We start from the raw sequence: 25,724 nt of genomic DNA, 5'->3' as shown, positions 1-25,724 counted from the left end.
CATAACCAAAGCAGACCTACAATTACCAGCCATATCCAGTAAAACCAAGAAAACCAGTTAGGCACCCAAGGCATTTGTGAAAACTTATCAATGATATGATGGATATTGTCTAACTGAATTTGAATAGTTTGAGAAAAATCAGACAAATTAAAACAACACATTCCTGGGAACTGTTCACATCTCACATGTTCTTTTAACAGTAGATAGTCTGTAGTCACAAGATTTTGGAGCACTGCAACTTGCACTTCTCCTAATTCTTGGTTGAGTTCCGACAGTATAGATCCAGTCAAATTTGTTGTTTTACTGTATGCACAGGCCAGCTTAGATATCTCCTTCCTCATTCCCATGGCAAGTCCAGGAACCGGTGGGATGAATGCAGCTACAACTGCAACAGCGCCAGGATATTTGTTGAAGTTTTTTGATGATCATCTTCTGGAATGACTCTTCCAGAGAGTGCTGATGTTGGAAGTTCTTCTTCATATTGTATCTTAATTCGTTTTCTGGGTAGCCAAATTAGGCTTTGATCCTCTGTATAAACACAAACAAACCCTTTGACCACACTTTCATATGCCCTTTGTTCATTGTGAAGAACTTACTGGAGATCACCACACAGGAACTGCTGTTAGTCCATCTTGGGTTCTGTGATTCTCCTGCTGTTTTGTTCCTTCAGTTTTTCCTCCGTTCTTATACTCCACAGATGACTGAAATCATTTGGTACTTGTCTTTCTCCGCCTGGCTTATTTCACTGAGCATAATACCCTCCAGCTCCATCCATGTTGTTGCAAATGGTAGGATTTGTTTTCTTCTTATGGCTGAGTAATGTTCCATTGTATATATGTACCACATCTTCTTTATCCATTCATCTACTGATGGACACTTAGGTTGCTTCCAATTCTTGGCTATTGTGAATAGTGCTGCAATAAACATAGGGGTGCATCTGTCTTTTTCAAACTTGAGTGCTGCGTTCTTTTTTTTTTTTTTATTGAAGGGTAGTTGACAACAGTATTGCATTACATTAGTTTCAGGTGTACAACACAGTGATTCAACATTTATATACATGATAATTCTAGGTACCAGGTATCACCATACCAAGTTGTTACAATATTTTGACTATATTCATTATGCTATACATTACATCCCGGTTACTTATTTATTTTACAATTGGAAGTGTGTTTATATATATATATATATTTTGTGAGGGCACCTCTCATATTTATTGATCAAATAGTTGTTAACCACAATAAATTTCTGTATAGGGGGGTCAATACTCAATGCACAATCACTAATCCACCCCAAGCCTAATTTTCGTCAGTCTCCAATCTTCTGATGCATAACGAACAAATTCTTACATGGAGTACAAATGCTTACATAGTGAATAAGTTACATGGTGAACAGTGCAAGGGCAGTCATCACAGAAGCTTTCGGGTTTGTTCATGCATTACGAACTATACACAGTTCAAATATGAATATTCATTTGATTTTTAAACTTGATTTATATGTGGATACCACATTTCTCTATTATTATTATTTTTAATAAAATGCTGAAGTGGTAGGTAGATACGAGATAAAGGTAGAAAACAGAGTTTAGTGTTGTAAGAGAGCAAATGTAGATGATCAGGTGTGTGCCTGCAGACTATGTGTTAATCCGAGCTAGACGAGGGCAATAAACATCCATGTATGCAGAAGATTTCTCTCAGAACATGAGGGGGGAGGTTCTAGGCCTCACCTCTGCTGCTCCCCATTTTCTCACCAGATGGCCCCCTGCGACTGTGCCTGTCTTAGGTTGTTCCTCCCTTGAGGAATCTTACCCGTCTCTGGCTAACCAGTCATCTTCCGGGGCCATACAGGGAAATGTTAAGTTGGTAAGTGAGAGAGCAGCCTTATTGTTTGAAAAGGTTAGCTTTTTACTTCTTTGCATATTTATGCCCTGTGGCTTCTATGCCCAGCATTTGTCTTGAGGTGTCTTTACCACTTGGAAGAATTATGATACTCGGTAAATTCGACATGTGGCACAAGATCTATTTAAAGGTTGTGATTAGGTAGGAAGAAGAAAAGCTATAGAAGTAGCATGCAGAAGAAAACCTGGGAAGATTGATTATTTCTTTGACATATCTTCTTGTAGAGTAACTTCAGCATGGATAGGTTTTAAACTACTAATTAAATTGTGCACACACATTAACATAATAGGAGTATAGTTACATAACCAAAGCATACCTGTAATTACCAGCCATCTCCAGTGAAACCAAGAAAACCAGTTAGGCACCTTAGGCATTTGTGAAAACTTATCTATGATATGGTGGATATTGTCTGACTGAACTTAAACAGTCTGAGAGAATTCAGATAAACTAGAACAACCCATTCCTGGGGACTGTTCATATCCCATATGTTCTTTTAACGATAAATAGTCTGTGGTTGTAAGATTTTGGAGTGCTACAATTTGCACTTCTGCTAATTCTTGGTTGAGTTCCAACAGTATAGATTCAGTCCAATTTTTGTTTTACTGTATGCACAGGCCAGCTTAGATATCTCCTTCATCATTCCCATGGCAAGTCCAGGAACTGGTGGGATGAGTGCATCTACACCTGTGACAGTGCGTGGATCTTTGTTGGAGTTTTTTTTTTTTTTGCTGATCATCTTCTGTCATGAGTCTTCCCGAGAGTGCTGATGTTGGAAGTTCTTTTTCATATCGTATCTTAGTTCATTTTCGGGGTAGCCAAATTAGGCTTTGATCCTCTGTATAAACACAAACAGACCCTTTGCCTACACTTTTATATGCCCTTTATATCATTGTGTTGAACTCATTAGAGGTCACCACATAGGAACTGCTTTTTTTTTTTTTTTTTTATCATTAATCTACACTTACATGATGAATACTTTGTTTACTAGGCTCTCCCCTATACCAGGTCCCCCCTATATACTCCTTTATAGTCACTATCCATCAGCGTAGCAAACTGTTGTAGAATCACTACTTGTCTTCTCTGTGTTGTACAGCCCTCCCCTTTCTCCCACCCCGCTATGGATGCTAATCTTAATACCCCTCTTTTTCTGCCCCCCCCTTATCCCTCCCTACCCATCCATTCCTCCCCAGTCCCTTTCCCTTTGGTACCTGTTAGTCCATTCTAGAGTTCTGTGATTCTGTTGCTGTTTTGTTACTTCAGTTTTTCCTTTGTTCTTATATTCCACAGATGAGTGAAATCATTTGGTATTTCTCTTTCTCTGCTTGGCTTGTTTCACTGAGCATAATACCCTCCAGCTCCATCCATGTTGCTGCAAATGGTTGGATTTGCCCTTTTCTTATGGCTGAGTAGTATTCCCTTGTGTATATGTACCACCTCTTCTTTATCCATTCATCTATCGATGGACATTAAGGTTGCTTCCAATTCCTGGCTATTGTAAATAGTGCTGTGATAAACATAGGGGTACATTGGTCTTTCTCATACTTGATTGCTGCATTCTTAGGGTAAATTCCTAGGAGTGCAATTCCTGGGTCAAATGGTAGGTCTGTTTTGAGCATTTTGATGTACCTCCATACTGCTTTCCACAATGGTTGAACAAGTTTACATTCCCACCAGCAGTGTAGGAGGGTTCCCCTTTCTCCACAACCTCGCCAACATTAGTTGTTGTTTGTCTTTTGGATGGCAGCCATCCTTACTGGTGTGAGGTGATACCTCATTGTAGTTTTAATTTGCATTTCTCTGATAATTAGCGATGTGGAGCATCTTTTCATGTGTCTGGTGGCCTTCTGTATTTCTTTTTTGGAGAACCGTCAGTTCAGTTCCTTTGCCCATTTTTTAATTGGGTTATTTGTTTTTTGTTTGTTGAGGCATGTGAGCTCTTTATATATTCTGGACGTCAAGCCTTTATCGGATGTGTCATTTTCAAAGATATTCTCCCATACTGTAGGGTTCCTTTTTGTTCTATTGATGGTGTCTTTTGCTGTACAGAAGCTTTTCAGCTTAATATAGTCCCACTTGTTCATTTTTGCTGTTGTTTTCCTTGCCCGGGGAGATATGTTCAAGAAGAGGGCACTCATGTTTATGTCTAAGAGGTTTTTGCCTATGTTTTCTTCCAAGAGTTTAATGGTTTCGTGACTTACATTCAGGTCTTTGATCCATTTTGAGTTTACTTTTGTATATGGGGTTAGACAATGGTCCAGTTTCATTCTCCTACATGTAGCTGTCCAGTTTTGCCAGCACCATCTGTTGAAGAGACTGTCATTTCGCCATTGTATGTCCTTGGCTCCTTTATCAAATATTAATTGACCATATATGTCTGGGTTAATGTCTGGATTGTCTAGTATGTTCCATTGGTCTGTGGCTCTGTTCTTGTGCCAGTACCAAATTGTCTTGATTACTATGGCTTTATAATAGAGCTTGAAGTTGGGGAGTGAGATCCCCCCTACTTTATTCTTCTTTCTCAGGATTGCTTTGGCTATTCGGGGTCTTTGGTGGTTCCATATGAATTTTTGAATTATTTGTTCCAGTTCATTGAAGAATGTTGCTGGTAGTTTCATAGGGATTGCATCAAATCTGTATATTGCTTTGGGCAGGATGGCCATTTTGACGATATTAATTCTTCCTAGCCATGAGCATGGGATGCGTTTCCATCTGTTAGTGTCCCCTTTAATTTCTTTTAAGAGTGACTTGTAGTTTTCAGAATATAAGTCTTTCACTTCTTTGGTTAGGTTTATTCCTAGGTATTTTATTTTTTTTGATGCAATTGTGAATGGAGTTGTTTTCCTGATTTCTCTTTCTGTTGGTTCATTGTTGGTATATAGGAAAGCCACAGATTTCTGTGTGTTGATTTTGTATCCTGTAACTTTGCTGTATTCCGATATCAGTTCTAGTAGTTCTGGGGTGGAGTCTTTAGGGTTTTTTATGTACAGTATCATGTCATCTGCAAATAGTGACAGTTTGACTTCTTCTTTGCCAATCTGGATTCCTTGTATTTTTTTGTTTTGTCTGATTGCCGTGGCTAGGACCTCCAGTACTATGTTAAATAACAGTGGGGAGAATGGGCATCCCTGTCTAGTTCCCTATCTCAGCGGAAATGCTTTCAGCTTCTCGCTATTCAATATAATGTTGGCTGGGTGTTTTTCATAGATGGCCTTTATTATGTTGAGGTACTTGCCCTCTATTCCCATTTTGCTGAGAGTTTTTATCATGAATGGATGTTGAACTTTGTCAAATGCTTTTTCAGCATCTATGGAGATGATCATGTGGTTTTTGTCTTTCTTTTTGTTGATGTGGTGGATGATATTGATGGACTTTCGAATGTTGTGCCATCCTTGCATCCCTGGGATGAATCCCACTTGGTCATGGTGTATGATGGTTTTGATGTATTTTTGAATTCAGTTTGCTAAAATTTTATTGAGTATTTTTGCGTCTACGTTCAACAGGGATATTGGTCTGTAGTTTTCTTTTTTGGTGGTGTCTTTGCCTGTTTTTGGTATTAGGGTGATGTTAGCTTCATAGAATGAGTTTGGGAGTATCCCCTCCTCTTCTATTTCTTGGAAAACTTTAAGGAGAATGGGTATTATGTCTTCCCTGTATGTCTGATAAAATTCCGACGTAATCCATCTGGCCTGGGGGTTTTGTTCTTTGGTAGTTTTTTGATTACCGCTTCAATTTCGTTGCTGGTAATTGGTCTGTTTAGATTTTCTGTTTCTTTCTGGGTCAGTCTTGGAAGGTTGTATTTTTCTAGGAAGTTGTCCATTTCTCCTAGGTTTCCCAGCTTGTTAGCATATAGGTTTTCATAGTAGTCTCTAATAATTCTTTGTATTTCTGCGGGGTCCGTCGTGATTTTTCCTTTCTCGTTTCTGATACTGTTGATTTGTGTTGACTCTCTTTTCCTCTTAATAAGTCTGGCTAGAGGCTTATCTATTTTGTTTATTTTCTCGAAGAACCAGCTCTTGGTTTCCTTGATTTTTGCTATTGTTTTATTCTTCTCAATTTTATTTATTTCTTCTCTGATCTTTATTATGTCCCTCCTTCTGCTGACCTTAGGCCTCATTTGTTCTTCTTTTTCCAATTTCGATAGTTGTGACATTAGACCGTTCATTTGGGATTGCTCTTCCTTTTTTAAATATGCTTGGATTGCTATATACTTTCCTCTTAAGACTGCTTTTGCTGTGTCCCACAGAAGTTGGGGCTTAGTGTTGTTGTTGTCATTTGTTTCCATATATTGCTGGATCTCCATTTTGATTTGGTCATTGATCCATTGATTATTTAGGAGCGTGTTGTTTAGCCTCCATGTGTTTGTGAGCCTTTTTGCTTTCTTTGAACAGTTTATTTCTAGTTTAATGCCTTTGTGGTCTGAAAAGTTGGTTGGTAGGGTTTCAATCTTTTGGAATTTACTGAGGCTCTTTTTGTGTCCTAGTATGTGGTCTATTCTGGAGAATGTTCCATGTGCACTTGAGAAGAATGTGTATCCTGTTGCTTTTAGATGTAGAGTTCTGTAGATGTCTATTAGGTCCATCTGTTCTAGTGTGTTGTTCAGTGCCTCTGTGTCCTTACTTATTTTCTGTCTGGTGGATCTGTCCTTTGGAGTGAGTGGTGTGTTGAAGTCTCCTAGAATGAATGCATTGCATTCTATTTCCTCCTTTAGTTCTATTAATATTTGTTTCAGGTATGTTGGTGCTCCTGTATTGGGTGCATATATATTTATAATGGTTATATCCTCTTGATGGACTGAGCCCTTTATCATTATGTAATGTCCTTCTTTGTCTTTTGTTACTTTCTTTATTTTGAAGTCTGTTTTGTCTGATACCAGAATTGCAACACCTGCTTTCTTCTCTCTGTTGTTTGCTTGAAATATCTTTTTCCATCCCTTGACTTCAAGTCTGTGCGCGTCTTTGGGTTTGAGGTGGGTCTCTTGTAAGCAGCATATGGATGGATCTTGCTTTTTTATCCATTCTATTACTCTGTGTATTTTGATTGGTGCATTCAGTCCATTTACATTTAGGGTGATTATTGAAAGGTATGAATTTATTGCCATTGCAGGCTTTAAGTTTGTGGTTACCAAAGGTTTAGGTTAGCTTCTTTGCTATCTTACTGTCTAACTTAACTCGCTTGTTGAGCTATTATAAACACAGTCTGATGATTCTTTATTTCTCTCCCTTCTTATTCCTCCTCCTCCCTTCTTCATGTTGGTTGTTTTGTTCTGTGCTCTTTTTAGGAGTGCTCCCATCTAGAGCAGTCCCTGTCGGATGCCCTGTAGAGGTGGTTTGTGGGAGGCAAATTCCCTCAACTTTTGCTTGTCTGGGAATTGTTTAATCCCTCCTTCATATTTAATGATATTCGTGCTGGATACAGTAGTCTTGGTTCGAGGCCCTTCTGTTTCATTGCATTAAGTATATCATGCCATTCTCTTCTGGCCTGTAGGGTTTCTGTTGAGAAGTCTGATGATAGCCTGATGGGTTTTCCTTTGTAGGTAACCTTTTTTTTCTCTCTGGCTGCCTGTAATACTTTGTCCTTGTCTTTGATCTTTGCCATTTTAATTATTATGTGTCTTGGTGTTGCCCTCCTTGGATCCCTTGTTATGGGAGTTCTGTGTACCTCTGTGGTCTGAGAGGCCATTTCTTCCCCTAGTTTGGGGAAATTTTCAGCAATTATTTCTTCAAAGACATTTTCTATCCCCTTTTCTCTCTCTACTTCTTCTGGAATACCTATGATTCTTATATTGTTCCTTTTCGATTGGTCACTCAGCTCTCTTAAAATTCTTTCATTCCTGGAGATCCTTTTATCTCTCTCTGCATCAGCTTCTCTGCATTCCTGTTCTCTGTTTTCTAGTCCATTAATGGTCTCTTGCATCTCGTCCACTCTGTTTTGAAGTCCTTCCAGAGCTTGTTTTATTTCTGAATTCTCCTTCCTTAGTTCTTGCATATTTCTCTGCAAGTCTATCAGCATGGTTATGTCTTTTGTTTTGAATTCTTTTTCAGGAAGACTGGCTAAATCTATCTCCCCAGATTCCTTCTCAGGGGAAGATGTAGCAGATGCCGAAGCTGTCTGGGTTAGTCTTGTCTGGATCATATTTTTTTGCCTTTTCATGTTGACAGGTGCTATTGACTGTCAGCTGGGAGGGCCAAACTTTTCACTTGCTACTGGCCTTTCTTTACTGGGACAACTGCGACCCCTAGTGACTTGTGTTGGGTAATTGCATGTAGAGTGGGTCTTTGTGTCTTGCCTGGCCGGAAGGGAGAAATTTCCCTTTCTGTGGGCGGAATTTGTCTCAGGCTGCTTCTCTGCTTTCGCAGCGCCCGGTGGGGTAAAGGATGGGGGGGCTGCTTGACTGTTTGCCTCCGTGAGGGGTCTCAGAGCTGTTGCCCAGGGGGTTAGTGCACCCGGTTTTCCCTGTAATTTCCAGCTGCTGTACTGTGACCTGGGTTGTTTCCGTCAAGCTGTTAAGTCCCTGTCCCTTTAAGACTTTCAAAAAGCCCCCGCTTTTCTTTGTCACAGGGGCATCAGCTTTGGCACCCGCTCAGATGTCTTACTCCCTGTTCCCCCAGTATCCAGGGCCCCCCGCACACGCACTGTGTCTGCGCTCTGGCCCGGATGGCTGGGGCTGGGTGCTCGGCAGTCCTGGGCTCCTCTGCCTCCCGCTCTGCCTGCTCTTCTCCTGCCAGGAGCTGGGGGGAGGGGCGCTCGGGTCCCGCCGGGCCGGGGCTTGTATCTTACCCCTTTCACCAGTCGCTGGGTTCTCGCTGGTGTAGCTGCAGTCTGGCCACTGTCCTGCGTCTTCTGGTCTCTCTTTTAGGGCTAGTTGTGTTTGTTGTATTTTCAAAAGTATATATGTTTTTGGGAGGAGATTCCCACTGTCCTACTCACGCCGCCATGTTGGCTCCGCCTCGAGTCTCAAGGAATTTTTTGACAGGACAGTTTGTTGAGGCAAAAAAACAAACCAATCTAAAAGCCATGAACAAAGTAATGGTTTTGATAAACTGATAATATCAATAGTGCGGGACACTATGCAGCAGTTAAAAAGAATTAAATAAATTTGTGTGTCCTGATATAATATGCTTTCAAAATTTTTCTAAGTTAAAGAAGGAAAGTAAACTATAAAAATGTGTTAAAAAGAAAAATTGATAGCAGCAAATTACCCTCTGGGGAAGAATTTGGGATAAAGAAAAGTATCCAAGGGGATACGGAACTTCACTTATATTGTACGACTACTTTATAAAAAGAAAATAATCATTTATATTCATATGATTTTTTGTAATTAAAATATATGCTTATTGTAAAAAAAATCCACATACACAGTACTATTTAAATTAGATAAGAATCATATTTTTCTCCCTAATTCCATTAGGGATTCCAATTCAGAAGAATTCACATACCTTCAATAGTTTGAGATACATCCAATTGAACTTTTCCTTCTATTACCTAAAACATTTATGTATACAAGCAACTATGTATGCATACAAGTACAGACATGCATGTGTGCATACATTACAGATATGTTCATAGGTATATATACATGCGTGTGCATATGCATACAGAAGCCTGTGTTTCCAAAATGAGGTGATTATGACAAAAATTGCATACAATAGGATAACAGGTAAACTGTATTATCAAGTCAAATAAAAGAAGTATTATACAGCTATTACAAGCATTGGGGAGTGGGTTGGAATTAGGGTACAAATATTAAGGTAGGAGTGATTTTCTCTTGTGTTCTCTAAATTTTCCATAATGACCAAAAATTGCATAGTGGCAATAAAACATTTTCAAAAAAATAAAAATAAAATAAGAGAATGTTTTCTGGAAAGAAAAAAATGAATATAAGGTGCTAAACAAAGAAAAGCTTCACTATGGTTTTTTTATTAAGGTATTTAAGATATTGATATACATTCCTATGAAGGTTTCACATGAAAAAACAATTTGGTTGTTACATTCATCCATGTTATCATGTCCCCCCCATACCCCATTGCAGTCACTGCCCAACAGTATAGTAAGATGCCAAAGAGTCACTATTTGCCTTCTCTGTGCTACACTGTCTTCCCCATGATGCCCCGCAAAACCATGTATGCCAATCATAATACCCCTCAGCCCCCTTCACCTTCCCTCCCCAATCCCTCCCCTTTGGTAACCGCTGAATCCCTCTTGGAGACTGAGTCTGTTGCTGTTTTGTTCCTTCAGTTTTGCTTCGATATTATACTCCACAAACGAGGGAAATCATTTGGTAGTTGTGTTTCTCCACCTGGCTTATTTCATTGAGCATAATATCCTCCAGTTTCATCCATGTTGTTGCAAATGGTAGGATTTGTTTCTTTCTTATGGCTGAATAGTATTCCATTGTGTATATGTACCACCTCTTCTTGATCCATTCATCTACTGATGGACACTTAGGTTGTTTCCAAATCTTGGCTATTGTAAATAGTGCTGCGATAAACACAGGGGTGCATATGTCTTTTTGAATCTGAGAAATTATATTCTTTGGGTAAATTCCAAGGAGTGGAATTCCCAGGTCAAAAGGTATTTCTACTTTTAGTTTTTTGAGGAACCTCCATATTGTTTTCCACAATGGTTGAATTAGCTTCCATTCCCACCAGCAGTGTAGGAGGGTTCCCCTTTCTCCACATCCTCACCAACATTTCTTGTTCTTAAGTCTTTTCGATAAAGGCCATCCTAACTGCTGTAAGGTGATATCTCATTGTGGTTTTTATTTGCATTTCCCTGATAATTAGTGAAGTGGAGCATCTTTTCATGTGCTTGTTGGCCATCTGAATTTCTTCTTTGGGGAATTGTCTGTTGATATCCTCTGCCCATTTTTCAATCATGTTATTTGCTTTTTAGGTGTTGAGGCATATGAGTTCCTTATATATTTTGGATGTTAACCCCTTGCCAGATATGCCATTTAAAAATATATTCTCCCATACTGTAGGATGTCTTTTAGTTCTGTTGATGGCATCCTTTTCTGCACAGAACCATTTTAATTTCATGTAGTCCCATATGTTCATTTTTGCTTTTGTTTCCCTTGCTTGAGGAGATGCATTCAGAAAAAAGTTGCTCAGGTATATATTCAGATTTTTGCCTAAGTTTTCTTATAAGAGTTTTATGGCTTCATGACTTAAATTCAGGTCTTTGATCTATTTCGAGTTTACTTTTGTGTATGTGGTTAAACAATAATCCAGTTTCATTCTCTTGCATGTAGCTATCCAGTTTTGTGAACACCAGTTGTTAAAGAGGCTGTCATTTCCCCACTGTATGTCCATGGCTCCTTTATCACATGTTAATTGACCATATATGTTTGAGTTTATATCTCTCTATTCTGTTCCATTGGTCTATGGGTCTGTTCTTGTACCAGTACCAAATTGTCTTGATTTCTGTGGCTTGGTAGTGAAGCTTGAAGTTAGGGAGTGTAATCCCCCCAGCTTTATTCTTCCTTCTCAGGATTGCTCAGGCTATTCAGGGTCTTTGTGCTTCCATATGAATTTTAGAGCTATTTTCTCTAGATTGTTGAAGAATGATGTTGGTATTTTGACAGGAATTGCATTGAATCTGTAGATTGCTTTAGGCAGGATGGCCATTTTGACAATATTAATTATTCCTATCCATGAGCACAGGATGTGTTTCCATTTATAGGTCTTGTAGTTTTCAGAGAATAGGTCTTTCACTTGCTGCTTTAGGTTTATTCCAAGGTATTTTATTCTTTTTGATGCAATTGTGAATGGAATTGTTTTCCTGAGTTCTCTTTTTGCTAGTTCATCATTAGTGTAAAGGAATGCAACAGATTTCTGTGTACTAATTTTGTATCCTGCAACTTTGCTGAATTCAGATATTAGATCTAGTAGTTTTGGAGTGGATTCTTCAGGGATTTTTCTGTACAATATCATGTCATCTGCCAACAGAGACAGTTTGACTCCTTCCATGCCTATCTGGATGCCTTTTATCTCGTTTTGTTGTCTGATTGCCATGGCAAGGACCTCCAGAACTATGTTGAATAAAAGTGGAGAGACTGGGCATCCTTGTCTTTTCCTGATCTTAAAGGAAAAGCTTTCAGCTTCTTGCTTTTAAATATGATGTTGGCTGTGGGTTTGTCATATATGGCCTTTATTATGTGGAGGTACTTGCCCTCTATACTCATTTTGTTGAGAGTTTTTATCATGAATGGATGCTGAATTTTGTCGAATGCTTTCTCAGCATCTATGGAGATGATGGTGTGGTTTTTGTCCTTTTTGTTGATGTGGTGGATGATATTGATGGATTTTATAAGACTGTACCATCTTTGCATCCCTGGAATAAATCCTACTTGATCATGATGGATGATCTTTTTGATGTATTTTGGGATTCAGTTTGCTAATATTTTGTTGAGTGTTTTTGCATCTATGTTCACCAGGGATACTGGTCTATAATTTTCTTTCTTGGGGGTGTCTTTGCCTGGTTTTGGTATTAGGGTGATGCTGTCCTCAAAGAATGGGTTTGGAAGTATTCCCTCCTCTTCTACTTTTTGGAGACCTTTAAGGAGAATGGGAATTAGGTCTTCACTAAATGTTTGATAAAATTCAGCGGTGAAGCCATCTGGTCCAGGAGTTGTGCTCTTAGGTAGGTTTTTGATTACCAAAATTCAATTTCCTTGCTGGTAACTGGCCTGTTCAGATTTTCTGTTTCTTTATGGGTAAGCCTTGAAAGGTTGTATTTTTTCTAGAAAGTTCCCCATTTATTCTAGGTAATCCAGTTTGTTAGCATATAATTTTTCATGGTATTCTCTAATAATTCTAATTCTGTGGTGTCCGTAGTGATTTCTCCATTCTCATTTTTTATTGTTTATGTGTGTAGACTCTCTTTTTTCTTGATAAGTCTGGCTAGGGTTTATCTATTTTGTTTATCTTCTCAAAGAACCAGCTCTTGCTTTCATTGATTCTTTCTTTTGTTTTATTCTTCTTGATTTTATTTATTTATGCTCTAATCCTTATTATGTCCCTCCTTCTACTGATTTTGGGTCTCATTTGTCCTTCTTTTTCTAGTTTTGTTAATTGTGAGTATAGACTGTTAATATGGGATTGTTCTTCTTTCCTGAGGTAGGCCTGTATTGCAATACAATTCTTAGTATGGCCTTCACTGCGTCCCACAGATTTTTTTCCGGTGTTGAATTATTGTTGTCATTTGTCTCCATATATTGCTTGATCTCTGTTTTTATTTGGTCATTGATCCATTGGTTATTTAGGAGCATGTTGTGAAACCTCCATGTGTTTGTAGATTTTTCGCTTTCTTTGCGTAATTTATTTCTAGTTTCAGACCTTTGTGGTCTGAGAAACTGGTTGGTACAATTTCAATGTTTTTGAATTTACCATGGCTCTTTTTGTGGCCTCGTATATAATCTATTCTTGAAAATGTTCCATGTGCACTTGAGAAGAATGTGTATTCTGCTACTTTTGGATGTAGAGTTCTGTAGATGTCTGTTAGGTCCATCTGTTCTAATGTGTTGTTCAGTGCCTCTGTCTCCTTACTTATTTCCTGTCTGGTTGATCTGTCCTTTGGAGTGAGTGGAGTGTTGAAGTCTCCTAGAATGCATGGATTGCATTCCATTTCCCCTTTTAATTCTGTTAGTATTTGTTTCACATCTGTAGGTGCTCTTGTGTTGGGAGCATAGATATTTATAATGATTATATCTTCTTGGTGGATTGACCCCTTTATCATTATGTAATGTCCTTCTTTGTGTCTTGTAACTTCCTTTGTTTGAAAGTCTATTTTGTCCACACATAACATGGGGGCGGGCGGCACGGGGAAGGCATTATAGCACAGAGATGACAGGTAGTGACTCTATAGCATCTTACTACACTGATGGACAGAGACTATAATGGAGTACGTGGTGGGGACTTGATAATGGGGGGAATATAGTAACCACAATGTTGCTCATGTGATTTTATATTAATGATACGAAAATATAAATAGTCTATTTTGTCTGATAAAAGTACTGCAACACCTGCTTTTTTCTCCCTATTAATTGCATGAAATATCTTTTTCCATCCCTTCATTTTTAGTCTGTGTATGTCTTCGGGTTTGAAGTGAGTCTCTTGTAAGCAGCATATAGTTGAGTCTTGTTTTTTATGCATTCAGTGACTCTATATCTTTCATTGGTGCATTCAGACCATTTACATTCAGGGTGATTATCAATTGGTATGTACTTATTGCCATTGCAAGCTTACCAAAGGTTCAAGGGTAACTTCCTTACTATCTAAGAGTCTAACTTAACTTACTTAGTATGCTTTTACAAACACAATCTAAAGGTTTTTATTTTTCCCTCCTATTCTTCCTCCTCCATTCTTTATATATTAGGTATCATACTCTTTGTCTATCCGTTATTGTTACCTCTGGTGACAGCTATTTAACCTTAGAAACACTTCCATCTATAGCAGTCCCTCCAAAATACACTGTAGAGATAGTATGTGGGAGATAAATTCTCTCAGCTTTTGCTTATCTGGAAATTGTTTAATTCCTCCTTCAAATTTAAATGATAATCTTGCCAGATAAAGTATTCTTCGTTCAAGGCCCTTCGTTTCATTGCATTATATATATCATGTCACTCCCTTCTTACCTGTAAGGTTTCTGCTGAGAAGTCTGATGACAGCCTGATGGGTTTTCCTTTGTATGTGGTCTTTTTTTCTCTCTGGCTGCTTTTAATAGTCTGTCCTTATCCTTGATCTTTGCCATTTTAATTATTATATGTCTCGGTGTTGTCCTTCTTCAAAAACACTTTCTATCCCTTTCTCTCTCTCTTCTTCTTCTGATACCCCTATAATACAAATACTGTTCCATTCAGATTGGTCACACAGTTCTCCCAGTATTCTTTCATTCCTAGAGATCCTTTTTTCTCTCTGTGCCTCAGCTTCTTTGTATTCCTCTTCTCTAATTTCTATTTCATTTATCACCTCATCCACCATATCTAATCTGCTTTTAATACCCTCCATTGTGTACAATGATTGGATCTCCATCCTAAATTCATTCCTGAGTCCTTGAATATTTTTCTGTACCTCCAGGAGCATGTTTATGCTTTTTATTTTGAAATCTCTTTCAGGAAGATTGATTAGTTCAGTCTCACTCAACCCTTTTTCTGCTGGTGTTGAGATTTTGCTTTGAGCCAGGTTCCTTTGATGTTTCATATTTGTATGTGGCACCCTCTAGCGCCCAGAAGTTCTACTCTCTGGAGCTTCTCAGCCCCTGGAGCAATGTTGGGGGTCCCAGGGGAGTGGTGCTGGTGGCTGGGGGGAGGAAAAAGCTGTTTCCTGCTTCCCAACTGCTGTGCCTGTCTCCACTGCCAGAACTGGTGGGCAGAACACACAGGTTTAAGCCTCTATGCTTTGCATTTGTAGCTGCTGTAGGTGGGGCTTTCCCCTGGCTGACCTGATGCCAGGGCAGGGTTCGGTGGTTTGCGAGCCAGGTGCGGGCTGGCCAGGAGGAAGGCGCAGCAGGCTGCGTATCATGGTTGGGGGGCCTTGGAGCTGTGTAGCGAGCCAGGGACTAGAGAGCCTGAAGATCGTGAAAGTTCCCAACCTGCTGGGCAGAGTGCACCAGGACAATTTTGTCTACCTGTCTTTTCTCCTGAGCAGTAAGCTCTGTGTAATCCTTGCCCCTTTAGCAGCCCTCTTGCTTTTAGGAAGTCTCTCAGACTGCCAGCCCAGATCAGCCAGATATGGATCCCTGTTTTCACAAGCAGCTGGAATCTCCATCTCTCCAGGTATTCCACCTATCTTAGCTTTCCACCCCCACTAATCACCAGGGCACCATGCAATGTAGGTTTGTCCTCCCAGAGCAGATCTCCAGAGCTAGGTGTTCAGCAGTCCCAGGCCTCCACTCCCTCCCCACTCTGTTTTTCTTCCTCCTGCCCATGAGCTGGGGTGGGAGAAGGTCTTGGGTCCACCAGGTCAAGGCTTTGGTACATTATCCTGTTCCATGAGGTTTATTCTTTTCTCCAGGTGTATGCAGTCTGGCATAGCCTTCTTTGCTGTTGCTCTTTCAGGATTAGTTGTATTAATTATATTTTTGTATTATATGTGGTTTTACAAGGAAGTCTCTTTCTCACCTCTCAGGCTTCCATCTGTAATCCCTCTAAAAGCTTCACTACTGTTAACACACAAAAACAGTATGTCAAACTCACATTCCATATATCATCACTTACCAATTCCACTGTCATCTAATCGCATGTAGCCTTCTGCCAGTGAGCTGAAGCCAGTTAATCCTCCCATTGCTGCATAAGGAACATCCCGTCCCACTGGTTTTCCCAGGGCAAGTCTTTCTTGCTTAGTTTCCACTACTGTGTCATGTGCATATGCAGGCTGACCACAAACACAAGTGAAGCAACTGTGGAATCCTGAACATCGGGAACCTGAATCAAAGTGTAAAGGGAGTTAAATATTTTTAAATATAGGTACTGCTGTCTACGCTAAAAATACTTGACTTGGCCAAAAGCCCCTAAATCTGTATTCCTCATATGCTGGCCTTTGGCCCCTTTAACTCCTACCTCCAGCCCCAAAACCCTCCCATTCACTGCTTTTACTTCCAAAAGCTGCTAAAATGGTAAGGAAGTATGTGGCAGGGAAAAAAAATTGAAAAAACCAACTAGAACTAAAATAAATTGAGCTAAATACTGGAAAGCCTGAAAACACAGGCTCTCTCCTCAGATACTACAGTTAAAAGCAGATGTGGCCGCCTCAACACCCAAAAAACAAATGATCTGATTAAAAAATGAGCAGACGACCTGAATAGACACTTCTCCAAAGAAGAAATTCAAATGGCCAACAGGCACATGAAAAGATGCTCCACATCGCTAATCATCAGGGAAATGCAAATTAAAACCACAATGAGATATCACTTTACACCAAGTTAGGATGGCCACTACCCAAAAGGCAAGAAAAAACAAATGCTGATGAGGATGTGGAGAAAGGGTAATACTCCTACACTGTTTGTGGGAATGCAAATTGGTTCAACCATTTGTGGAAAGCCATATGGAGGTTCCTCAAAAAACTAAAAATAGAAATACCATTCAACCCAGGAATTTACCCAGAGAAAACAAGATCCCTGATTCAAAGGAATATTTTTCAGCCATATTATTCAGCCATAAAAAGAAAACAAATCCTACCATTTTTAACAACATGGATGGATCTAGAGGGTATTAGGCTCAGTGAAATAAGCCAGATGGAGAAAGACAAGTACCAAATGACTTAAATCATTTGTGGAGTATAAAAACAAAACAAAACTGAAAGAACAAAATGGCAGCAGACTCACAGAACCCAATTAATGGACTAACAGTTACCAAAGGGAAAGAGACTGGGGAGGATGGATGGGAAGAGAGGGATAAGGGGAATAAGGGGCATTACGATTGGCACACATGAGGTAGGGGGGCACATGGAAGGCAAGTAGTGACTCTATAGAATCTTACTACGCTGATGGACAGTGACTGCTATGGAGTTGGGGGCTTGGGGGGACTTGATAATGTAGGTGAATGTTGAAACCACAATGTTGTTCATGTGAAACCTTCCTAAGATTGTATATTAATGATATTTTAATTTTGAAAAAGGTGTGGCAGCAAAAATTTCAATCAAAATATAAGTAGTTCATGTGGTGGTAGTACAGCATGGAGAATATAGTCAATGATTCTGTAACATCTTTCTATGTTGACAGATAATAACCACACTAGTGGGGGTGAGGATTTAATAATATGGGTAACTGCTGAACCACTGTGTTGTACATTTCTGTACATTTGAAACTAATACAAGATTGTATATCAATACTTCAATTAAAAAATTTTTTTAAAAAACCAAACAGGTGTAGTGGGAACAGCCCAGTGGCTAGGACCAGGTAAAAAGATAATGTGGAAACCTCTCTATAGATCAATTCCCATAAAAACCATACTGGAAAGCCAACCCACAGATACAAAAAGGACACAATGGAATATCATTAAAATTTTATGCTAAGTGAAAGAAGCCAGTCAAAAAAGACCACACATTCTATGATTCCATTTATACAAAATACCTAGAATAGGCAATTCCACAGAGACAGAAAGTAGATTACTGGTTGCCTATGGCTGGAGAGACAGAATAATAAGGAATGACTGTTAATGGCTAAAGGGTTTCTTTTTGGGGTGATGAAAGTATTCTGGAATTTATTGGTGATGATTGCCCAATTCTGTGAATATATTAAAAACCATTAAACTGCACTCTTGAAATGGATGAGTTGTACAGTATGTGAATTGTATCTTAATAAAATTGTTACATACACACACAAAAAAACAAGCCATACTGAAATGGAGGCTAGAATACCCCAGGAACAAAATTTTTACACACTCACACTTCTGACAAATGTGCATAGGAAACAAGGCATGTAATAAAGTTTATCAAACTACTTCCATGCTTAGCCAATAAAACACATTTATTCTTGCCACTGTCAATAAAAATGTCATACATTTTATCATAAGATTTCAATTCAAACTACTGCACAAACAACTGGATTAACTATGTCTTGAAGTAAATATACTGAACCAATATCCTACCTATACTAAAGGGTTTTTTAAAGTATGATCAACTAAAAGGTCCTATAGGACGGAGATTTGGATTTGGGTATAGTTATGAGGTAAGGGTGCTATTGCATATAAAAGGTTATGATCATCCTGCTACTTTCTGCTTTTCCCATCAGCCTATGTTCTAAGAAATAACATAATAATCTACCAAGAATTATAAAATGTTCTCCCACTCATCTAATTCTTTTTAAAAACCTGTAAGTAGAATTTAGTTGATAAGACTCCCACTATTCAAAAATTTGAATCAGATCATGTCTAGTGAGTCTTTAAAATCCACTACTACACTTATCTGAATTATATGATATTAGGGTTTATGATTGCAAAGCATATAAACAACTGAGTTTTTCCACAAAAATAAAATTTTAGAATAGCTATCCATCAAATTCTTCTTGGTTAATACTGACTCTCTAGCTGAAAACTGGCACAAAGACACGTTAAATATTCAATAAAGAAATAAAAACATACTGTTTGTGTGTTTATGATAATGTAACTCACAGGCATTGCATAGGAGGCCAGGTGCAGCACTGTGCTGATCGGCAAAGTGTTTGCACCTGCAGCGAATGGGCTGCGCACCATTCAAAGGGACGTACAGGTAAGCCCTGCAGGGGCAGCCAGGCACTCGGCAAGGCAGACCAATGGGGCGCTGCTGCGGAATTGTTTCAAAGTCAGTTTTATGTTGTTTATACCTAAGAAAAAAAAGAGAAGAAAGAAAAAGACAATGCAGGTATTGCCAGAAATGACAATGTCTATTCTGTTAAATGCAAAATAATCCTTTTTTATTTTATTTTGTTCTTTTTAGTAAGGGGAAAATAAACTCCCCTATATGCATTATTTCTGTCTGCTATATTGCTCTGGTCAGAGAAAATCTTTACTCTTTTAGGTTTTTTTATTTTAGTCTTTTAAAAGGAGTTTTCTCAGCAATATATAAAGAATGACATGTAATTCCCTTAAAATACTTAAAATTCTTTAGTATGAAAGCATAACCTGAGTATGAAAAAAGTTCTTTATAAAAATTTATTTATCAGAGTACATTGATTAAACTTATTTGCAAAGGTTTACTATTTAAAATTGAAATAAAAGTTATTATAATTTAATTTTTAACTTTAAACTTCAAAATGATTTATCAACATTTTTAAAAGCCAAAATTCTCTGTCAATACACTGTATATCATTATCTTAAATAGGCTACTCATTTTTCCATAAGGTGATACTCAGTAAAATAATATTACATTTATTCTCAATATTAATCTAGGTAATAGAAGTTAAGATAACAATGAAATACCACTTTTCACTTACAAAGAGAGGTAAAGATTCTTTAAACATACCTAATTCATGATGCTGTCAAAAATGTTAAAAGAAACAATCCCATTTAATAATGTTTCAAGAAGCTTTTAAAAAGATCCATTCTCTAACCCAGTTCATTTTTAGTAAATAAGCCCTAAGAAAATAATTACATATATAGAAAGAGCTTTATACATAAAGCTGCATTAGCAACAGTATTTAAAATAGCAAAAATATATAAATATACACACAGGCATACACACAAACAATATACTAAAAATAAAGAAATGGGTAACCTACTAGACAACATTTTTAAACTTTTCAGCAGTGAAACTCTTTCTCCAAAAAACGATCTTTTACAGACCGTAAAAAAAATGATAAATGCAGAATTGGTTAAAGCAAGGGAAAGAGACAGAATGGAGTCTGTCCTTCCTCTAACCTGCCCTTCCACCTGGTACATCCCTGAGACTTCGTCACAGCTCTGGGAAATAATGAACACCACTGAACTAGCTGGAATATTGAGTGGATGCAAAAAATCTTGTTTGTGATCGCTGCATAACAATGTGGAAACATATTTCTGTGGTTCTGTCATTAAAAACTTCTTCAATATATTTATTTATCTGCATACATAATTAACAAGAACTAAATGAACTATGTAAAGAAAAAAATACATGAGTATGGTAAAATGTATGAAGAGCAGCTGACTTTGGGTGGTGAGTCTTCTTTCTACATTTCTATATATTTCTCATTTTCCTTAATAACCATGTTTCACTTTTATAATAGGGAAAAAATGGTTTAGACAGAGATCTCACTGAGTGGCGGGTACTAAAGAATTCTTTTCATCAATGTTAGGTTGGGTTAATTTTAAAGGATAGTTCCATGCTATATAATTATAGATAAGAGACTGGCACTAAATTTACACAAGAATAAATGATAGCCAAACTCCTGTTCAATTCTGAAAGATGTCAACATTACCCTCATCCTCCATTCCTCCCCTGTGTTTTTAGTTGGGGTTACTATAGTTTCAAGTCAGTCTATATACAACATTTCTCATCCTAGCAAGTGCCTAACAACCTTTGGCAAACTGCAAGTGTGTAAACAGCAATTATACAAAGAGCCTCTCATGAAAGAGCCCCAGAAACTATCAGAACAGGGCAGTTCTCCCACCATGGTTCCTTTGGAACAGAAAGTTGTAGTTGTTACCTAAAAGCACACAGTATGTTCAGTGACTTTTTTTTCAATGAAGCAGCTTTGTCCTTGGGAGCCTTACAGTTGTGACCTGTGACAGTAGGAAGATTTAAAGTAGAACACGACTAACACAGCCAAATGCAAACCTCAGGTACAGGCAATCCGTGTCAATGACTGGCACCTCATGTACTTACTTTTCTTGAAAAAGGACCATTTGTGATAAAAAGCTGTGTGCTTGTATTTTTGTTTGTTTAAAGAAAGGTATCAACACAACACATTCTTAAAGTATAAAGGTAAATGAGTAAATCTGAGGAGAAATGCTTCTATCTGTACATGATAACCTGTCCTGTGTGGGTCAACACAAGCAACTCTTAAAGCGGTTGTACAGCCTGACCACCTTGCCCAGTGGTGGGAGAGGTAGGCTCTGCTCCTGAGCCCAGCTGAAGGCCCCCAGCCAAAGCCATAGGAGCACTAATAGCTTTGTTGCCAATGGCAAATGAAGAGATGCTTATGCTGAGGGACTCCATAATGAATTCTAATAGGACATAATAGAAATGTTTTAATTATTGCCCCCCAAAATTGTAAAAACTTTAGATAAGGCCTATTTTTAAGTGTTTCTATACCATAAATAATACTAATTATAGAAGGAAGATACACTCTGCTACAGTTTCATATTTCCTAATCAATCAGAAAACTTGGCAATAAAATATCTTACCTATGTGTACAAAAACACAGAGTCTCTGGACCCACAAGTTTACAATCCATTCCAGCTGGTGATCGCCAGCTCACAAATAATCTGTTCTGTAAGCGCATAGGTAGAACTTTTCTTTTGTATTCTTCATATTCTTCAGGAGTAAAAAGTTTCCCTCCATCGTCCTCACCAACAATTCTACAACAAAGAAATACTTCCCCTAAGCCTTGAGTATTTATTTTCCTAAAAATACTAAACTCCAAAATTAAACTATATTTGGAGAGTCGAATGAAAGACTGCTTCAGCTTTTATTTTATTTTATTTTATTTACTTTAGGTCCATGCTAACAGCAAAATCACACACAAGAATAATAAAATTCCTAGTTCCCATATAAAAGATGATTATAAATAAGTCAATGAATTTATAACTTCTGCCCTTACAGACTGAGGTTCCCACTGGAGAATTACCACATATTCATCTCAATTTTTCCTTGATTGTGAAGCAAAAATGTTCATTCTTCTCATTCAAAGCTGGAGCCTAGACTGCTAAAAATTCTAACATTTTCCTCCTTAAAAAATTGTACTCCCCAAAAAAACACAGTACAGAAAACACGAACGCAGAAGACAACGTAATAAATGTCCATACCAGACCTCAAACCTCGGGCAGTGGTTTGAACCAAGGTGGGGCCCCCATACACACCCTCAGATCTGCTGAGGCTCATATCTGTGCTGAGAAACCAGGTGCACTGTTTAATTCCAGAGGTAAGACCTCAAACTTTCATGGGAAAAAATAAGCCGCTATTTCTTAACTTCTTAAGAAATTAAGAGTTGTCCTCTTCAAAGGAAAAAGAAACACAAAAGATTTCGTAAAAATTGAAGAAGTATCTCCTTGAAAATATCCCCCTCTGGGCATTACGATTGGTACATATGGTGTAGGGGGGAATCATGGGGAAGACAGTGTAGCACAGAGAAGGCAAATAGTGACTCTGTGGCATCTTACTATACTGTTGGGCAGTGACTGCAATGGGGTATGGGGGGACACAATAATATGGGTGAATGTAGTGACCACATTAGTTTTTCAGGTGAAACCTTCATACGAGTATATATCAATAATACCTTAATAAATATATAAAGAGAACAAGTATTCATCTGTAAAGATGTTCCTATCTATCTTTGTCAGGGAAGATGCTAAAATTGGTGTGCATGCCACAAGGTTGAGCTGCAGATGGAAATGCAGAGAATTGTGTTACCATGGAAGCCAATTAAACTGGCCTATTGCCATGTTTCTGAAAAAAAAATACCCGCCTCTGAAAGTCATGAAAAGTGTTGATTGTAGAATACTACATAATTTTTTGTGCAATCTATACCTTTTTTCCATACTTTTCAAGCCTCTAGCCAAGGTAGATAAATAAAAGCAATTCAGAAGCTATGAAACAACCTTCTTCCTTAAATAATTTAGATACACAACGGTTAATTTTTAAAAAGGCAATTTATTCTGAAATAAGCTTTTAGCCATTTCACTTTCTATTATGGATAGCACAAAGTATACCAACAGGCACTGTAAAGACCTTAAAATCAATGCAGAGTTTTAAAGATATAGTTCAAATGCTGATTCAGATAAATAGATCTGGAGTGGGCCTAAGATTCTGCATTCCTAACAAGCTCTCAGGTGATTCCCACACCACTGGCCCACGATTGCTACCGTTTGAGTAGCTCTCATTTTTATAGTGAATTGTTTCAGTTTGTTTGCAAAAATAACTTCCCACCAGGCCTTCGACATTTTCTGGAACAGGCAAGAGACTAAAAGTGGAAGCCCACAATCCACATATCTGAACACCTAAATATCAAAGTTATCAGCATCAGGGCCCAGCAACTTGCTCTGAGAGAAGAACTGGGGCAACTTGGAGGCTAAAGGAATCGGCTCTGCCCTGAGTGAAGGTTGGGTGGGAACTGTTCTGGGCACAGGACTCCTGGCCTTACCTGGACCCACCTGTCCAGTAGATGAGGCATGGCCCGTCAGACTCCTCACCCTGACTTTTCTGGCTCAGAATTACCAACCATTTCTCGGCGTTTCCCAAACTAAACCACCAAGAGAGTCAGAGGGAGTGCAGTCAGCTGGGAACCCATTTGCCCAAACAACCCTGGGGGATCTGGGAGGACCACTTAAAGCACACAAGTCCTCTTGCTCAGGTTTCCCAAGCTGGGCTGTGATTGTCTCACTTCCCGTTTATACACACACTGCCCCCTGCCCCGCTTCAACGCCACATCCTCCTGGCTGTTCTTCTCCAGGAATTCCCACTCACCCAGTTTCCCAACTATCAAAAACCTTTCTTGGGAAACTGAAAAAAGAACACGTCGCCACAGGTGCCTCAGCCCTTGTCAGAGCCCAAAGCAGTAAGTGTCGTCCTGAAGACAAAGGGGCGGCTGCTTTTCGTTTCGGGAGGCAAGTTTCTCCAGAACCACTTAACTATACCAGCTGGTCTTTGTCTTAAAACCAACACCTCCGGGTTGGTTTGGAAGTTCACGGCTTATCATATTGCTAAACGCACGCAAACCGGTATCTGCTAACTTTTATAGGCTCCGAGAACTCAATGTGTAATTCTTCAATGCCCATAAATCGCAACTTAATAATCCTTCTTGGAAGGGGTCGAGGCGGGAGACCTCTCGCATAGCCTCGAAAGAGTCTTATTAGCATAAAAAGTGCGTGTCGTTACAGTATTTAATTACAGAAAGACGGAACTTGAAGTCAACAGAAACCTTCCCAACAGCTCGGGAATTCCGGGAGTTGCGGCGGGCGAGCGCCGCGCCGCTACCCAAGCCACCTGCGCTCCTCCGGCGAGAGGAACGGGGCCGGCTCGGGAGTCCTTGACCCGCGGAGCCACCGTCTCACCTCCGGTATTCCAGGTAGTCGTCCACGGTCGCCGCGCCGCCGGGAGGCAACGTCGGCCGCTCCATGGCCGGACGGGTAAAAGCGAGCGGTGCCGGGGCCGCGCTCCAGGAGCCGGCCTCCCGCGCGAGCCAAGCCCTGAGCAGCCGAGCCGGCCCCGCCCCCGGCCGGCCGCGCCGCCTCCCGCTCGCCTCCCGGTTGGCCGAGCCCACAGCTGCGGGGACGACACAGGGCGCGCGCGCTTCCACCTGGCGGCCCACGCGCGGCTCTGAAACCCGGGTCTCCAAGCACCGCGCCCCCCAGCAAGGGGTATGGCTTCCCGCCCTGCTCAAAGCTTGGTCCTGTCGCTTTCCCTCCCCCTGGTCTGGCAGGTCTTCCTGCAAAGTAACGAGGGAGTGCAATGCCCTGCATATAATGGACGCATAGAACATGGCTTATTTCCTTGTACAGCTCTTTTCGCCTATTTTAAGAAAGTTCTGTATTGAGGCCCGCCTCCCCATAGTTGTCAGCAGTAGTTTCAATTTTGGCGTTTAAGAAAACCGACATAAAATTCTTTAAAAATAAAATAAATAAAAATTACATTGATGTAAAATCAATAGTCCTGGGTGTCCGAGTCCAATATAAGTGTCACTAAAGCAACATGATCGTCAAAAGAAGTGAATGGCGGGTTTAAGGGGAAACAAGTAGAAACAAGTTCAGACTTTCTTAAACCTTTGCAAATATCCTCCACAAAAATTTTTTTTAAGTGGAAGTACCATACCAATGGTAATTTGACCATAATCGGGCAGAGCAACCTGGAAAAGGTGTTGGAAATCCACCAATATTCCACAGTCGTTCAACTCTGAGGCTCCCTGGAGATCAGCTTGAGCGTCCTCTATATAATTATCTGGGAGGGAGAATCAGCAAACAATAAGAAAAATAATTCATTAAGCTACAATACTTTATTTCAAAAGTACCTTCCTGAATATTTCGGATCCAAAAGGCAAAATATTATGTAGACGGATTATTTAGCACCCCCGCTAGCCCCCCTTCCTTTTCGGTGCCCCCTTTTCTGAAGTCGGTCCTCCCTGCTCAGGCAAGTCCCATTCCCACCTTAACATCCTCACTACTTTTTGTTAATTACTCTCCGCCAATGTATTACCGTCAACTCAGCCTTCGCCAATAGACTT

General features: G+C 39.4%; 1 protein-coding gene across 3 annotated transcripts in view; it reads right to left on the bottom strand.

Annotated features, from left to right (window-relative positions):
- Positions 1-25,093, bottom strand: part of FAM221A (family with sequence similarity 221 member A) — a 36,483-nt gene extending 11,390 nt beyond the window's left edge. Inside the window, exons 1-4 of one of the 3 annotated variants that reach the window (XM_036877757.2) lie at positions 24,559-25,093; positions 21,694-21,867; positions 19,006-19,196; positions 16,114-16,320 (exon numbers count right to left, since the gene is read on the bottom strand). In XM_036877757.2, coding sequence (XP_036733652.1) covers positions 16,114-16,320; positions 19,006-19,196; positions 21,694-21,867; positions 24,559-24,986 — 1,000 coding nt within the window. In that variant the 5' untranslated portion in view covers positions 24,987-25,093. The remainder of the gene's footprint in view (positions 1-16,113; positions 16,321-19,005; positions 19,197-21,693; positions 21,868-24,558) is intronic. The other 2 variants (XM_036877775.2, XM_036877766.2) reach the window with 2 other exon arrangements.
- Positions 25,094-25,724: the final 631 nt, after the last annotated feature.

The sequence above is a fragment of the Manis pentadactyla genome, chromosome 7 (assembly GCF_030020395.1).
Source record: "Manis pentadactyla isolate mManPen7 chromosome 7, mManPen7.hap1, whole genome shotgun sequence".
NCBI classification, from domain to species: domain Eukaryota; kingdom Metazoa; phylum Chordata; class Mammalia; order Pholidota; family Manidae; genus Manis; species Manis pentadactyla.
This window is presented reverse-complemented; position numbering and strand designations above follow the sequence as displayed.